General features: G+C 42.6%; 1 protein-coding gene across 5 annotated transcripts in view; it reads right to left on the bottom strand.

Moving 5' to 3' along the window:
- APP (amyloid beta precursor protein) overlaps nucleotides 1-18,480 on the bottom strand; it is a 312,932-nt gene that overhangs the window by 139,230 nt on the left and 155,222 nt on the right. For all 5 annotated transcript variants that reach the window (XM_052648165.1, XM_052648141.1, XM_052648149.1 and 2 more), the window contains exon 6: nucleotides 610-812. In XM_052648165.1, the coding sequence (XP_052504125.1) occupies nucleotides 610-812 (203 nt within the window). The remainder of the gene's footprint in view (nucleotides 1-609; nucleotides 813-18,480) is intronic.

Here is an 18,480-nt window from a genome sequence, read left to right as displayed (position 1 = left end):
TACCTGCCTAAGAATGCAGTCACTTCCCCCAGTAAACTAGCCTATAGACAACACAAGTCATCCAAGTTAAATTTCACAGCAAAAGATAATGTCTTGCTCTCCAAGTGGACTTCTTTTGCTTTAAAATTAAATTAAATCTAATCACAACTACTCACTCAACCAACATGTATTGAAAACTTTCGATAAGGCAAGCACCCTGCATCACACTACGTAAAATCCAGCCTTTGGCATTAAGGAGCTCATAGTCTTGGTGATGAAAGGGGCCATGGAAAAGGAAGTATAATCAACACCCACTGTCAGAAGAACGCCAAGGAGGCCACCTAACTCGGTCCTTGTCAAATGACATGGCCCCCAGTTAGGTGGAGTTCTGCAGAACAATGTGCCAAGTAGCATCTACAAGGCACAGAACAGTCTGTAACATCAAGATTTCACATTTTTTTGAAATGAATCGTTGGATGCTTATTCAACCAAAAAGAGTTCCACAAGCACGAGGTAACGTTACCTCCCATCACCTGGGAGGCAGTGGTGGTAGGCCGGATAGAAATTTCAAACCCTGGTGTGATGCCTTCCTTTTCCCTGAGAAAGAAAACCAGGTAAGCAGTGGGTTACCTCGGACCACCTCTTCCACAGACTCCGTGGTGGTGGTGGTGGTGGTGGCGATGCTGGTGGTCCTCTCCGTGGCCTCTTCATAGGGTTCCTCGGCCTCTTCCTCTAGTTCCTCGCCATCCTCATCGTCCTCCTCCTCATCGGCCTCTTCTTCCTCAACATCCACCACTTCTTCCTCCTCTGCCAACTCTATGGCCTTGTCTTCACTGGAGCAGGAGGAGAAATGATAGCCACAGTCATGAAACACATTTCGGGCAAGCAAAACGAAAACCGATGACAAGGAGTTTGGGATATTTGAGAGGGAATATGGCATTGAATTAAAACACATGGGAGGTCTGAAGCCAGCAGGTCACACTATGAATCCCAGCTCAGTAGATCTGCAACTTTTTAATCCCTGAACACAGATCTTAGTTTACACCGTTGCAAAAAAGAGGATACCGGGATTCCAACTATATGACATTCTGGAAAAGGTAAAGTTATGGAGACCGTGGTTATGGAGCTATGATTTTTCCAGTAGTGATATATGGATGTGAGAGTTGGACTATAGACAAAGCTGAGTGCCGAAGAATTGATGCTCTTGAACTGATGTTGGAGAAGACTCTTGAGAGTCCCTTGGACTGCAAGGAGATCCAACCAGTCCATCCTAAAGGAGATCAGTCCTGGGTGTTCATTGGAAGGACTGATGCTGAAACCCCAATACTTTGGCCACCTGATGCGAAGAACTGACTCATTTGAAAAGACCCTGATGCTGAGAAAGATTGAAGGGGGTAGGAGAAGGGAACGACAGAGGATGAAATGGTTGGATGGCATCACTGACTCAACGGACAAAAGTTTCAGTAAACTCCGGGAGTTGGTGATGGACAGGGAGGCCTGGAGTGCTGCAGTTCATGGGGTCGCAAAGAGTCGGACACGGCTGAGCGACAGAACTGAACTGAATGGAGACCACAAAAAGATCAGTGGTTGGTCGGAGTCTGGGGTGAGGAAGGAAGGCATGGACAGGCAGAACAGAGGGGATAGTGAGAGGGTAGTGAGACTACTCTGTAATACACGGTATCAGAGATGATATATAATAGTCCAACATACAAGCATGCATTTGTGAAAACCCATAGAACTGTACAACACAAAATGTGAGCTCTAAAGTAAACTATGGATTTTATTAATGATATAGCAATATTGGTTCAAGTGTACAATACCAAAGCAAAATGTTAATAATTCTCTGAGGGAGGGCTCTGTATTTCCTGCACAAATAGTTTTCTAAACATAAAATTGTTCTTAACAATAAAGTCTATTAAAAACTTTGGGTGGGGGATACCAAAACAAAGTTTACTGCAATACTGGCATTACTTTTTGTTAAACATGTGAAAATACCACCAAACGCCTGCATGGTAGATATTCAATAAGTGGGTGTGGAAATTGGCTCAAAATTACTATTGAATGTTTACACTGGAAATGAAAGGGGAAGAAGAAATTGGTTTTTCCAGTAGTCATGTACGGAATGTGAGAGTTGGACCATAAGGAAGGATGAGCACTGAAAAATAGATGCTTTTGAATTGCGGTGCTGGAGAAGACTTTTGAGAGTCCACTGGACAGCAAGGTCAAACCAGTCATTCCTAAAGGAAAGCAACCCTGAATATCCACTAGAAGGACTGATGCTGAAGCTCCAATAATTTGACCACCTCACCAAGAACTGACTTACTGGAAAAGACCCTTATGACTACCCTCATGGCTCAGGCGACGAGGGGTCTGCCTGCAACGCAGGAAATCTGCATCTGATTCCTGGGTTGGGAAGATCCCCTGGAGAAGGAAAGGGCAATCCATTCCAGCATTCTTGGTTGGAAAATCCCAAGGACAGAGGAGCCTGGAAGGCTACAGTTCATGGGGTTGCAAAGGGTAATTTGGCAAATTGGAAGTGGTCAAACAGGAGATGGCAAGAGCGAACATTGACATTCTAGGAATCGGCGAACTAAGATGGACTGGAATGGGTGAATTTAACTCAGATGACCATTCTATCTACTACCGTGGGCCGGAATCCCTTAGAAGAAATGGAGTAGCCATCATGATCAACAAAAGAGTCCGAAATGCAGTACTTGGATGCAATCTCAAAAATGACAGAATGATCTCTGTTCGTTTCCAAGGGAAACCATTCAATATCACGGTAATCCAAGTCTATGCCCCGACCAGTAAGGCTGAATAAGCTGAAGCTGAAGAGTTCTATGAAGACCTACAAGACCTTCTAGAACTAACACCCAAAAAAGATGTCCTTTTCATTATAGGGGACTGGAATGCAAAAGTAGGAAGTCAAGAAACACCTGGAGTATCAGGCAAATTTGGCCTTGGAGTACAGAATGAAGCAGGGGAAAGGCTAACAGAGTTCTGTCAAGAGAATGCACTGGTCATAGCAAACACCCTCTTCCAGCAACACAAGAGAAGACTCTACACATGGACATCACTAGATAATCGACTCTAAAATCAGACTGATTATATTCTTTGCAGCCAGAATGGAGAAGCTCTATACAGTCAGCAAAAACAAGACTGGGAGCTGACTGTGGCTCAGATCATGAACTCCTTATTACCAAATTCAGACTGAAATTGAAGAAAGTGGAGAAAACCACTAGACCATTCAGGTATGACCTAAATCAAATCCCTTATAACTATACAGTGGAAGTGAGAAATAGATTTAAGGGACTAGATCTGGTAGAGTGCCTGATGAACTATGGATGGAGATTCGTGATATTGTACAGGAGACAGGAATCAAGACCATCCCCAAGAAAAAGAAATGCAAAAAAGCAAAATGGCTGTCTGAGGAGGCCTTACAAATAGCTGTGAATAGAGGGGAAGCGAAAAGCAAAGGAGAAAAGGAAAGATATACCCATTTGAATGCAGAGTTCCAAAGAATAGCAACGAGAGATAAGAAAGCCTTCTTCAGCGATCAATGCAAAGAAATAGAGGAAAACGACAGAATGGAAAGATTAGAGATCTCTTCAAGAAAATCAGAGATACCAAGGGAACATCTCATGCAAAGATAGGCTAGATAAACGACAGAAATGCTATGGACCTAACAGAAGCAGAAGGTATTGGAAGAGGAGGCAAGAATACACAGAAGAACTGTACAAAAAAGATCTTCATGACCCAGATAATCACAATGGTGTGATCACTCACCTAGAGCCAGACATCCTGAAATGTGAAGTCAAGTGGGCCTTAGGAAGCATCACTAGGAACAAAGCTAGCAGAGGTGATGGGATTCCAGTTGAGCTATTTCAAATCCTGAAAGATGATGCTGTGAAAGTGCTGCACTCAATATGCCAGCAAATTTGGAGAACTCAGCAGTGGCCACAGGACTGGAAAAGGTCAGTTTTCATTCCAATCCCAAAGAAAGGCAATGCCAAAGAATACTCAAACTACTGCACAATTGCACTCATCTCACATGCTAGTAAAGTAATGCTCAAAATTCTCCAAGCCAGGCTTTAGCAATACGTGAACTGTAAACTTCCAGATGTTCAAGCTGGTTTTAGAAAAGGCAGAGGAACCAGAGATCAAATTGCCAACATCCACTGGATCATGGAAAAAGCAACAGAGTTCCAGAAAAACATCTATTTCTGCTTTATTGACTATGCCAAAGCCTTTGACTGTGTGGCTCACAATAAACTGTGGAAAATTCTGAAAGAGATGGGCATACCAGACCACCTGACCTGCCTCTTGAGAAACCTGTATGCAGGTCAGGAAGCAACAGTTAGAACTTGACATGGAACAACAGACTGGTTCCAAATAGGAAAAGGAGTACATCAAGGCTGTATATTGTCACCCTGCTTATTTAACTTCTGTACAGAGTACATCATGAGAAATGCTGGGCTGGAGGAAGCACAAGCTGGAATCAAGACTGCTGGGAGAAATATCAATAACCTCACATATGCAGATGACACCACCCTTATGGCAGAAAGTGAAGAAGAACTAAAGAGACTCTTGATGAAAGTGAAAGAGGAGAGTGAAAAAGTTGGCCTAAAGCACAATATTCTGAAAACTAAGATCATGGCATCTGGTCCCATCACTTTATGGCCAATAGATGGGGAAAAAGTGGAAACAGTGTCAGACTTTATTTTTTGGGGCTCCAAAATCACTGCAGATGGTGATTGCAGCCATGAAATCAGAAGACGTTTACTCCTTGGAAGGAAAGTTATGACCAACCTAGATAGCATATTAAAAAGCAGAGACATTACTTTGCCAACAAAGGTCCTTTTTAGTCAAGGCTACGGTTTTTCCTGTGGTCATGTATGGATGTGAGAGCTGGACTGTGAAGAAAGCTGAGCACCAAAGAATTGATGCTTTTGAACTGTGGTGTTGGAGAAGACTCTTGAGAGTCCCTTGGACTGCAAGGAGATCCAACCAGTCCTTCTTAAAGGAGATCAGTCCTGGTTGTTCATGGGAAAGTCTGATGTTGAAGCTGAAACTCCAATATTTTGGCCACCTGATGGGAAGAGCTGACTCATCTGAAAAGACCCTGATGCTGTGAAAGGTTGAGAGCAGGAGGAGAAGGGGACGACAGAGGAGGAGATGGTTGGATGGCATCACCAACTCAATGACATGAGTTTCGGTGGACTACGGGAGTTGGTGATGGACAGGGAGGCCTGGCCTGCTGCGGCTCATGGGGTTGGAAAGTGTCAGACACGACTGAGCGACTGAACTGAACTAGATGCTTCAATTTTAGCCAATACACTGCCTCCTCATTTTTCTACAAAATCTTGGTGTACTGCTAGTGAATAAAGATGACTTAATGCATGCCTTGGGCCAGTTTCTTGTGTTTGAGCTCTCTTCTGTATTCAACGAGATCACAGTCACCAACACTCTTTATTTGTATTTTTAAAAGTTATTTGTTTTTAAATGAAGGGTATAGCTTTACAATACTGTGTTGGTTTCTGCCATACATCAGCATGAATCAGCCCTAGGTATAAGGACGTCCCCTTCCTCTTATCCTCCCTCCCACCTCCCACCTCATCCCACTCCTCCTGGTTGTCATAGAGCCCTGGTTTGAGTTCATTGAGTCATACAGCAAATTTCCACTGGCTCCCTGTTTGACATATCATAGTGTATATGAAGGCACAGAGAACAGACTTACGGACACAGGGACGAGAGGGCGGAAGGAGAGGGTGGGATGAATGGAGAGAGTAACACGGAAACAGGTACACCAATACTCCTTAGTTCTCCAAATTAAGTGGGAAATTCACGGAAAACAAGGGAGAAAAATCAAATCCAATGAGTCTTCTTAAACTACAACGTGTGAAGTGCGGGTGGAATGCCAGGGTCCAGGTATGTAATCCAGGGTAAAGACAACAGTGGGCTTCTGGGTGGGATGATGAAAACAGGGCATCCCCAAAGTCCCCCCAGCCGTCTCTGTTATGACTTGAATGCTGCATTTAAAACTCCAAACAGAAAGCATGTGTACAAAAACAGCTGTGTTTAAAGCGATCTGCATTCTGGTATGTGTCCAGCCATGGAAAAGAGTGAAATACATGCCTACCATCTATCACTGCATCTGCCCGAGCAATTTCATGGTGTAATAACAAAGAACAGAGACACAGAACAGTTCAGCTGGCTGAGGAATTAAATTACTTGGCCTGAAAGAACTGACGTCCAGTTCTTATTACCATAGCTTTGATTTCTGGAATTAAATTTAGACGTCTATGAATTCAATTATCTCTTTGGACACCATTAAAACAGTAGCACACAGCTATGTTTTAATGATGTGGCATCTTCCCCTAAAAGCCCCACCATGCCAAGATTATAACTTCTGTTTGCAGTTTTCATAAATAGCTGGAAACGCAGAAAGGGAAAAAAAAAATAAATAAACTTTTCCACCTTCTCTTCAACTGCTAGACAACTCTGTTCTGTGATGTGACCAAGGTGAGTCAGCTTTACATTTATTTTTTTTATTTGGCTGTGTGTTGGGGCTTCCCAGGTGGCTCTGATGGTAAAGAATCCCCCTGCAACACATAAGACCCGGGTTTGATCCCTGGGTTGGGAAGATCTCCTGGAGAAGGAAATGGCAACCCACTTCAGTATTCTTGCCTGGAGAATCCCATGGATGGAGGAGCCTGGTGGGTTACAGTCTGTGGGGATCACAAAGAGTCAGACACGACTGAGTGACTAACACTTTCATTTTCACTTTCATGGGGCATGTGGGATCTAACTCCCTGACCAAGGAGTGAACCCAGGACCCCTGCATTGGGAGCTCAGAGTCTTAGCCACTAGACCACCAGGGAAGTCCCCAAGGTGAGCCAGAGTTACCAAAAAAAAAAAAGCAAGAAGGTCTAGTTTCTGGAAATGTGAGGCTGAGCATCATAGAGCAATGTCTTATCAACAAGTAAACTCACAGTAAAATAGTACTTTGAGCACACAGTGGAATATTCATTCACTCACACATTTTAGCCTCTGTCAATTTAGAGTAGACAGCTTTTCCAGCCTTTAAATTCCAATAATGAAAACAATTTTAAGGCATGAGGGAATGATCTGAAAACGCTCATCATCTTAGGAGCATCTGAATTTAATAAACAGGTTGAAGGGCCACAGGGACATTATTATGAGGAAATCAATCACCGAGGATACAATTTTGTGTGTCAGCAAGTAAGACTTTAGGTGGGTGAAGGATACACTGCATCACAAAGGTGGTGTTCAGATTTCTAAGTCTGACCTTGATAGATCCCACTCATCACAGTTGGCTCCCTAAGATGCCCTCAAGACAAGAAAAGATTCTGATTCACTTATTAGTTTCAGTTGATTTTTGTTTAAGTCATGCAAAACAGTTCACCATTTGCATTCTCTAAAAAAGCTGTATTTATTCTTTCATCTTCTCCGTTAAGACTGATAACTTTTCTCTCCCTGCACTCTGTAGGACAAAGGAGAGGAAAGGGCAGAGAGAAAGTTGATTCCCAGGGTTTTTGTGAATTCACAATCAGGAGACCCGAACTACAGCAGAGATGAGGGAAGAGTGAAAACAGAGCCGCTGGCAGCTCCCAGAATGTAAGGACCCACAGTCTCAACAGGAAGACCCTCAGACACTTCTGTGTTCATAGAGAAAGGGGAAGAAAAGAGTCTGCCAGGGTAAGGGGATAGAGAGAGAAAGCAAAGTTTTCAAAAAGGTAAACAGACAGTCCTTTCCCACTCATTCCAGCCCAGGTCTTAGCGCTGTCAGTTTAGCTTGGAAGGTATGATGGCTGGATACCTTAGTCCCCGTGGGAAGCAGTCCCTGAAATTATGGCTGCTAAATTAGGAAAATTAGAAGTTGCCAGAAAATGTGAGAAAGTAGGAAACTTATTATTCACGGTTCTGAGTAAATGTTTCAAGAGAGGGGACAGCTAAGTAAGAAAAAGCCACTCTCTCCCCCATCTAAAAGGCACCATTAGACGCCAAACATCAGATACAAGGCACACTTCATGTAAATGATTCTATTTATATGAACCATGAAAACAGTTACTCCTCACCAATGTTAGAACTCAGAGGAGCTGTTACACTTTGGCGAGGGGAAGTTTATGACCGGGAGCAAGCAGGAGGCGGGCTTCTGGGAGTCGGCAAGTCTGTGCTTTGCTCTGGGTGTGTCCTGTTTCGAAAATCCATCGAGCTGTAATACTGTGTTAGCTGCGCTTCTCTCTGTGTACACTGTGTGCCTGTTTAGTTGCTTCAGTCGTGTCTGAGTCTTTGCAGCCCCATGGACTGTAGCCCACCAGGCTCCTTGGTCCACAGGGATTCTCTAGGCCAGAATAGTGGAGTGGGCAGCCTTTCCCTTCTCCAGGGGACCTTCCCAACCCAGGGATCGAACCCAAGTCTCCCACATTGCAGGTGGATTTTTTACCATCTGACCCATCAGTTCAGCAGAAAGGATTAAAAAGGAGAGGACACGGCTATTCTTCTTACATACTCTCACAGCTGGTCTAGGATAATCAAACTGTTATTTTTCAGGGCCTACAAATCGGAAAAAGCATACCTCCATTTCAAGCTCCCAACCCTCTATGAGCAAAAATTATAAGGAGCTGAACACATTAAAACACAGAAGATTATAATACATATAAATTTGGCCTCATTGAATTAGTTAAGCTACTAATTCTCTAAATTAATTCATCAGTTTAGATATTTTGTAAGTGAATTTGATGCTCATAGTATTCAGTCCATCATATGTTGATGATTACTAAAAAAAAAATACTTTTAATACACTGTTAGACTCTCTGTTACCTATAGGTAACATCTAAAAATGACCCCCACAGATTTCTCTTGAGCAGTCTATTGAGTTTCAGTATAGTTGCTTTGATGGCATTTCTTCGGTGGTGGTGGTGGTGGTGGTTTAGTTGTTAAGTCGTGTCCAATTCTTGCAATCCCATGGATTCCTCTGTCCCTGGGATTCTCCAGGCAAGAATATTGGAGTGCCATTTCCTTCTCCACGGTATCTTCCCAACCCAGGAATCAAACTCAGGTCTCTTGCATTGCAGGCAGATTCTTTACCAACTGAGCTATGAAGGAAGCCCCATTCCTTAGGTAGTGGGTATTATTAACTTGTCAATGAAAGGATCTCTGAGAATCTGACTAACCTCTCCTGAAAAATGCCCTGTAGCAGGAACTCTTTGTACGCTACGCTAAAGCCATTCTTAATTCCTTTCCCTATCCATTTTTTGACCAGAGAAAGTAAGAAACCAAATTCTCCATGGCCTTGTGGACAGGGAAAGGAAGGCGACCAAGATACTGCTGGATAATCTGATGCCAGGGGACACATACTTGAACTTCTAGGTGGGGCTTTCAGGAAAGTTTTTACTTTCCAGATGATAAGATCTACTGATGGTCAGAGCTCTTCAGTTCCTTTACCCCCTGCTCTTCTATTTTAACTGGTGGGGCAACAGCCAACTGTCAACTATTAGGTGATGAACATTAGGATGCAGAAGCTAATTAAGATGGTGAGGGGGAAAGATACAAAAAGGAGGGCTCTGTGTATCACCATGCTAGCCCAGCGCCCCCAACACCAATGACTGGGTTTCTGTTACTTGCAGCTAAAGGCATTCCTTACAGATTGTTCACTAGCTTCCTCTGGACCCCCGGTCATAGGTTCCTGGTTTAGGAAGATAAAGACCAAATTAAGACACCCAAAATTCATGACTCAGGCCTTAAGGGTGAGTTAGACAGGTCATAACCTTAATCTAAACTAGGATGCATGAACACTTACACATTTAATGAATCCCTATTCCAGCGAGAGAATCCACACTACTTACTGCTTAGTAGATGTACCATGTACTGAATGCATTAGAAAGTCCACGGGAAAGTAATTCTTGTGAGCTAGAGGTGTCAGGGCTGGTAGGACATGACAAGTGGGTGTGAGTATGAGGTAGGAATATCCTGATAATGAACAACCAGGAATAACAAGTCCATCAGCCTGGCTACACCAGAATTTCCCATGGGCTCTGAATTTTAACAGTGATAGATGCTCAGCTGCAGAGACCAGGTATCCATATTTTTTTTTTTTTCTGTAGTCAGTGAACAGTTGAGTATGAGTTGAGAGGGATGTGCACAAATTGATACTGAGCAAAAAAAAACGTGTGGGGGGGTAATGCGTTAATTCACCCATTCATCCAATCATCCCACTACGTGCATCTCAAAGCCACACATCAGTGGTTCTTTGTACCAAGTGCCAGGTGCTGTTGCAGGCACAGGGGGTGGAGGAGTGAACGAGACAGAGCCACCGCTTTCTTGGAACATGTTTTAGTAGGGAAGGCACAATATGGGCAGATAAATAACTATGCAAAAAATGCAGTAGAAAGGAAAGGCAAATGTGTTAACCAGTGACTACAAAAGATATGTGTGTGGTGGGGGATAGCTTCTCAAATAGGATGGACAGGGCATGGTCATGGAGAAAAGGTCGTGGGCATGAGACTTGGAACGCTGAAAGAGTCAAGGTGGGTGTATAAGACAGGAGTAAGTGCGTGTGCAAAGACCCTGGCATGGGGGTGAGCATTAGCACAACCAAGGGGAAAAAAAAACAAAAGCCACAACAAAGAGCCAGTGAACTTGTAGAGGTGGGGGTGGAAAGCTGAGTGCCGAAGAATTGATGCCTTTGAACTGTGGTGTTGGAGAACACTCTTGAGAGTCCCTTGGACTGCAAGGAGATCCAACCAGTCCATCCTAAAGGAGATCAGTCCTGGGTGTTCTTTGGAAGGAATGATGCTAAAGCTGAAATTCCAATACTTTGGCCACCTCCTGCGAAGAGTTGACTCACTGGAAAAGACTCTAATGCTGGGAGCGATTGGGGGCAGGAGGAGAAGGGGACGACAGAGAATGAGATGGCTGGATGGCATCACCGACTCAATGCACATGAGTTTGGGTGAACTCCGAGAGTTGGTGATGGACAGGGAGGCCCGGCGTGCTGCAGTTCATGAGGTCGCAAATAGTCAGACACGACTGAGCAACTGAACTGAACTGAACTGAAGATGAATGGGAAAAAAAACAAACAAACTCAAAGAAAAATATGTGACAGAGACCGTATATGGCCTGCAGAGCCTCAAATATTTGGCTCTTCACAGAAATACTGCCGCCCCCTGGCATGGATGGTGGGTTGGGGGTGAGGAGGGGATGGGAAGCATGGGAGGCTGTGTCCTGATCTGGGGACACAAGAGACACGAGGAAATAAAGTGAGAGTCCTCATGGGCTTTAGGAAGTCCAAGTTCCAAAATTCTATTAATACAGCAGAAACCACAGTGATCTCTGCCTCTAGCCTCCTTCAGAGAGGGCAGCATGCAGGGTCCAAGGAGGCTGGGCTCTTCAGTATGGCAGAATGCATAAAAGCATGAAGTATGGTACCCGACAGCCTGCTTCTGAATCTCAGGTCTGTGACCATGAGCAAATTACTGAACCTCTCAGGGCCTCCTTCTCCTTGTCTGTAAATGGCAAACTTGTAACAGGAAGCTTCACAGGGGTATGATGGAAAACATATGGGCTAAAATTTGCAAAGTACTTAGAAGAGCACCTGACCTACAGCAAGTACCATGTAAGAGAGAAATAAAGGCAAGACCACGTGCACAGTGCGTGGCACAACACCCGGTCCAGGTGTGTGAATGAATGAATGATGCGTGACTAAACCCCACAGAAGTATTCCTTCAAAACACTCAAAATCAATGTAATCTCTGACAACTATAAGCACAGTTTGATTTTCTTTATCAGAAAACAAGAGTCAGATGTTAGGCAGTCCTAGGAAAGATCTTAAGAGAGGGGAATACAAAATTACTTAATCTTTAAAGTTCAGGAAACCACTTTACCTGTCTCCTGAGAAGCCTGTATGCAGGACAAGAAACAACAGTTACAACTTGAGATGGAAAAACGGACTGGTTCAAAACTGGGGAAGGAGCACATCAAGGCTGTATATTGTCACCCTGCTTATTTAATTTATATGCAGAGTACATCATGTGAAACACTGAGCTGGATGACTCACAAGCTGAAATCAAGATTGCCAAGAGAAATATCAACAACCTCAGATATGCAGATGATACCACTTTAATGGCAGAAAGCGAAGGGGAACTAAAGAGCCTCTTGATGAAAGTGAAAGAGGAGAGTGGGAAAGCCGGCTTAAAACACAACACTCAAAAAACAAAGATCATGGCATCTGGTCCCATCACTTCATGGCAAATAGATGGGGAAAAAGTGGAAACAGTTACAGATTTTATTTTCTTGGGCTGCAAAATCATTGCAGACAGTGACTACTAACATGAAATTAGAAGATGCTTGCTCCTTGGGAAAAAAGCTATGACAAACCTAGGCAGCATATTAAAAAGCAGAGACATCACTTTGTCGACCAAGGTCCATCTAGTCAAAAGCTAAGGTGTTTCCAATAGTCATGAATGGATGTGAGAGCTGGACCATAAAGAAGGCTGAGCACTGAAGAACTGATGCTTTTGAATTGTGGAGCTGGAGAAGACTCTTGAGAGTCTCTTGAATAGCAAGGAGATCAAACCAATCAATCCTAAAGGAAATCAACCCTGAATAGTCATTGGAAGGACTGATGCTGAAGCTTCAATACTTGGGCCACCTGATGTGAAGAGCTGCTTCACTGGAAAACACCCTGGTGCTGGGAAAGATTGAGGGCAAGAGAATGTGGCAGCAGAGGAGGAGTTGGTTAGATAGCATCAGTGACTCAAAGGACACAAGTTTGAGCACTCTGGGAGATAGCAAAGGAAAGGGAAGCCTGGTGCGCTACAGTCCACAGGGTCGCAAAGGGTCGGACGTGACTGAGCAATTGAACAACAACAAAGCTCCAAAACCCTCTGTGACAGACTGTATTTTCAGAATTCTATCACCCCGTGGTCTACTAACATGAATAGAATCCAGTGTTAAATTTGTGGGTGTGTTAGTTACTAAAGTTCTTGCAATTCAGAAAACAAACGGTATTCACTGCAGGATGCTAGGAATGAAAGAAAATTGAAGGAAAATTATAATAATGATAGCTTAGCATAAAAGCAACTTTGCCTCATACCAGCTTTTAAAGGCTGCCCTGTTTAATCTAGCAAGTGTCTAAAACACAAGAACAGCAAAGAGAAAAGAGAAGCATTAAGGCAAGGCCTGATATAACTAGCAGCACTCATTTAGGAATCTGAAAAACAATTTATCTTTTCTTCATTGTCTCAATACATACTCATAATAAGAAAAATATTCCAGGAACACAGAAACAATCTAAATAGAACCTCAAGGACATAAGACAAGTCAGAGGATGGGGAGTTTCTAAGAAAATTGGTACAGTTTCTTTGTTAACTTGGTGTCATGATATTAAAAGGGCTGTTCTGAATCCTAAGAGTTAAGGATGGAAGATGCTAGGTCTGGTCCTGCCTGGGATCTGGTGTGGAAAAACAAGCAGAGAAGACCAATTCTCAGGTTTAGAAAAAATCTATCTGATGCTATTTTTAAAATATTGTTAATTTTGTGGGTGAGATAATGTCATTAGGGTTCTGTTGAAAAATGTTCTTCGATTTTTGATATAGCCTAAAGTATTTAGTATACTTGCTGTCTTAACTTTAATCATAAAAATATGTGGAAAGGGAGAAAATGATATTCTAGCAAGACTTAAGAAATATTAAGGTTGGAATATAATTATTGTAAGACACAAAATTGCTTTTTTAAATGACTATCTCAGAGGCAAGAAAAGCCATATATAATCAAAAGCAGATTCTTTTCCTGACAGCTTCATGAACCAACCCGGACTAAAGAGAAGCACCTAAGGTGATTAAAAAGTTTCAGAGTCATTTAAAAATCTTGATACACGAAACAAAATCTTGGTTAACTAGACATTATACCAGAAAACTTTGAATGAGCAAATTCCTCATATCCAAAGATTTGATTATGTGTATTTAGGATAGAAAGTTGACAATATATGATCCTTAGTCACTTAACATATTTGAGTGGGTTCTAGGTTCCAGTAAGTTTGTTCCAGACCCTGCAGTTATTGCTGGGAATAAAACACAAAACTACCCCCCCTCCTGGTTGTTTTTGCTGCTTAGTCACTAAGACGTGTCTGACTCTTTGAGACCCCATGGGCTGTAGCCCGCCAGGCTCCTCTGTCCATGAGATTTCCCAGGCAGGAATACTGGAGTGGGGTACCATTTCCTTCTCTAGCAGATCTGCCAGACCCAGGGATTGGAGGGATACTGGGAGGTGGGGAAGAGACACATTAGGAGTTCAGGATTACCAGATACACACTACTATATATAAAAGATAGACAACAAGGTCATGTGCATAGCACAGGGAACTATATACAATATCTTGTAATAACCTATATAACGGGAAAGAATCTGAAATGATAACTGAATCACTTTGTTGTACACCTAAAACTAACATAACACTGTAAATGTACTGTATCTCAATAAAGAAGAATGAAAGTACTAATAAGGGACTATGCCCTGAACAGGTGCCCTTTCAGCAAAGGCTACGTGCCTAGCATCCTTTTCCATGTGTCTACACACACAGGCACTAATAAAAAGCTATAGATGTTTCGTGCATGAAATGGCCACAAAGCCCTTTAGAAAAGCCACAAAGCAAGACCCAGCCTCACATTTCTTTTGAGAAAACCTTTGAAGTACCTGCTCTTTGGAAAGGAGAGAAGCTCTCTGATTCTGTGGTTCCCCCCTCATCTCTCCTGTGAAAAAATAAGTAGTTCTACCTGGGAAGCAATGACAAGTAACGCTGTTCCTTCCTTCAGCACAGGCAGAAACTGCTTTAAGCCCTCGTCTTGCCCTAGATTCTCAGGAAGGGGCCTCCATTCCCAGGAAGAAATAGATACAGGCAGACCTCGTTTTATCACTCTTCATAAATACTGCATTTTTCACAAACTGAAGGTTGTGGCAGCAAGCCTATCAGCGTCGTTTTCCAACAGCATTTGTGTCACAGTCCAGTCGTTCTCACAATAATCCCAATCTTTTTGTTATTATTATATTTGTCATGGTGATGTACAGTCAGTGATCTCTGATATTACTACTGTAAAAAGTTAACAACTGGCTGAAGACTCAGATGGTAGCATTTTTAGCAATAAAGCATTTTTTAAAGTAAGGTATGCACACTGTTTGTGGACAGTGCTATTGCACACTTGAGACTACAGTATAGTACAAACAACTTATATACGCCAGGGAACAAAAAATTTGTGTGGTCCCCTTTGTCATGATGCTCGCCTTACTGCGGTGGTCTAGAACCCAACCATCCTATCTCCAAGGTCTGCCTGTGCATCTGTCTACAGCCAACCTCAGGTGGTACCGTCACTAGGTGGGCAGAATGCAGGCTTTGGATACATTAGGAAGGACCTTGTATCACAGACTGAGGAGTTTGCCCTTATTCGACTAGTGGTACAGAGCCATGTAGAAAAGCTTTAAGCAGAAGAGTGGCAAGACTGGTTGCATTTCAACAGGTATGAGCTGGCAGAAGTATGAAGGACAGGCAAGTCTGGGGTGATGGGTGGGCAGGGGAGAAGGCTCTCAAGGAGCCTAGCTGAGGAGAACTCGGGAAGTGAGAGCTTTGAGAAAATAACGCAGCAGAACTGGTAGCTATTTGGATGGAGGGGGTTAGTGGGAAGATGAAGCTGATGTCTCCAGAGGGAGAGACTGGGTGGAGAACAGTTACTAACAGCAATGGAGGATACGGCAGGGAGAATGGATGGCCAGGAACAGAAATGCATGGGTTCAGCTTTGACCACGATGGAATCTGGATGCTAGATTCTTAAATCTATTGCAGAAGCCTCCAGTAGACAGCCGCAAATGAAGGACTAGAAATTTAGGACACAAATACATAAACTTGGGAAGCACTGTTGTTCCATTTCCAGTAAGTACAATGGTGCTATACATTTTTGTTTGTTTGTTTTTTGGTGGGGGCAGTGAAGCAGCAAAGGATTACAGCTTTATTGCTTTTCCAGGCAAAGGGAGATACACTGGGCTTCTGCCTCGAAAAACTATTTGTCTCCCTGTTGTTGCTTTTTAAAATTGAAGAGCTACCCTTCTTAAAAGATCACAGATAACAGAGCAGATGGCCACTTACTTTCTGCATTGCTAATACGTTCTGTTCCGATACCCCATGTAACTAGTAACAGACTCTGGCCTTCTGAGGTCTAATTATGCCATTCCTCCCTGACATTCCTCATGCCCTACAAGCATAATTCAATCTGCTTCCCAATTCCAAGATCGATGTGAAAAATTCCTTGAGAGGATACTCTCTAGTATGGATTAACCAGGGCATTTTACTATTTTTCAAACAATAGCATAATAAAAGGTCAGTCAAAATGTTATCAGGTACATACAGTGGACCAGGCATTCGGCTAGATTCTAAGGCTCGCAAGGAGAAAAGGCTAAGGAGGTCCCTGCCCTTAGGAAGCTTACATTCCATTGGGGGACAGACAGACAATAAGCAAGTAAAATAGCAATGGTGTGATTAGCGTCAGGGCTAAATACAGAGGTAGGTAAGACTGAGCATATTGGGAGCAGGATGTCTTGAAAAGAATAATCAGGGGAATTCATTTTGAGAAGCTGAACAGAAATCCAGACAACTGGGGGAAAACCCTTTATAGAGAGAGTCATCAGTCTTGGGGTGGGGAAAACTCGCTATGCTGACTCCTGGGACGTGAAGTCAGCAGCAAGGAGAGGGGCAGAGGGTGAGGCTGGAGAAGTGGCAAGGAGCTGAGTCAGAGAATCTTTATTCATTTATCTTTTTAAAGCTGTGGCATGTGGGATCTAGTCCCCTGACCAGGGAAGGAACCCGGGCTCCCTGTATTGGGAGTGTTGAGTTTTAGCCACTGGACCACCAGAGAAGTCCCATATCCTGTGAATATTTAGATTCTTCTACTCAGAGGCCACGCGAGCCTGTTTGTACTGGCACCTTGATTAGGGAGAGGAAGAGGTTATGAGGAAAACTACTACTTCTTCAACTAATGCCAATGATAGAAAAAAAAAAAACCCTGTTTTTCTAATTAGCAGTCAGGGCTGAAGATCACAGATGTTCTAGATATAGTAATCATGACAGAGACGGGATATACAAAGTTAATAAAATTTCCCAACGTGCAGATTGGAAAAGAACATTTTCAAATGGAAGGAAGTGGGAAAGCCTGTCTTGTTAGGAATGGCCTGTGCCTAAGCACTGCCAAGTGTGTTTCAGTAGCGATAACGAGCTGTATTTGAGGTTGGACGCTCAGTGGGTTAGGTATATAGAGATGCTATAAAAGTGTGGTCTTGGCATTCTGCTCCTCTCTGACCAGTTCTACCATCATTAAATTCCTTCAAACGCAATGTTGCTAGCCTGTGACTATAAATATTTTCATAAAATCAAAGTGCTTCATTACCACTTCAACATGCGTGTGACTTCTTGGCTCCAATTTTCTGACAATTTTAACTATAAAATTCTCCCGAAAACTCCTTGAGGCTAACCGACTAACACTCAAAGGAGGTACAAACACTTTAAAAAAACCAGTGAACTAGTGTTCCAGGATGTAAAGGATTCAAACTTTGATATACATTTTCGCCAATTTATCAGTCAAGCTGAAGATATCATAATTCTTCTGAAACACTTTAAACATAAAATGGAAGGTCTTTACATATACAGAAGTTGAAAGCAAAATGCTTTCCTGCTATTTGAACATCTATCAAATCTTTTTAAATGTCCAGAAGAGCTCTATTGATCCACATTAATTTTTACAGTCATTTTCCAATCCTAGGAAATCATATTTTCTACTATTCTTTTCCTTCCCTCAATTAAAAGCACTCCTGCATATTTAAAGTCATAAATTATCGTTACAGTTGTTTACGATCCAAGTTTATTTTAATAAGGTTCTCAGTCTCATCTAGTACAGAAAGTGCGTAAGTCATTATCTCTTATTTTTGATTATAATAATTACAAGGCCTACAATACTTTCTAAAGACCTCATTAAAAAGGGACATGTCATAATAGCCATGATTAGCAAACCAGAGGTAGGATATTAGTCATTGCACCCTAAGGAGAGCTTTTCTCTTTGACAGTGTGAGAGTGAGTTGATTAAGGAAACATCAGCCTCACACTGGCCTGTCCTCAAAATGCCAAGCTGTGCATTAAAAACAAGTCGACTGTACATTTTACACTTCAACATACATCTATATCGATTCTTTAACTCAGTTCCAAAAGCAAGCACAGGTTATTCTAATTTTTCCCATGTTAGATGTTAAGAAACGGGCTCAAGAAAATTTTATTAAGTCCAAAGCACATTTTATTTTTACTTTTTAATTAGTTTTTATTGGAGTATAGTTGCTTTACAATGTTGCGTTAGTTCCTGCTGCACAGCAAAGTGAATCAGCAGTATTTTTACATATATCCTCTCCTTTCTGGATTTCCTTCCCATTTAGGTTACCACAGAGCATTAAG

This window comes from Budorcas taxicolor, chromosome 1, assembly GCF_023091745.1.
Source record: "Budorcas taxicolor isolate Tak-1 chromosome 1, Takin1.1, whole genome shotgun sequence".
Taxonomy (NCBI): domain Eukaryota; kingdom Metazoa; phylum Chordata; class Mammalia; order Artiodactyla; family Bovidae; genus Budorcas; species Budorcas taxicolor.
The sequence above is the reverse complement of the archived record's forward strand: the minus strand, read 5'-3'. Positions and strand labels throughout refer to the sequence as shown.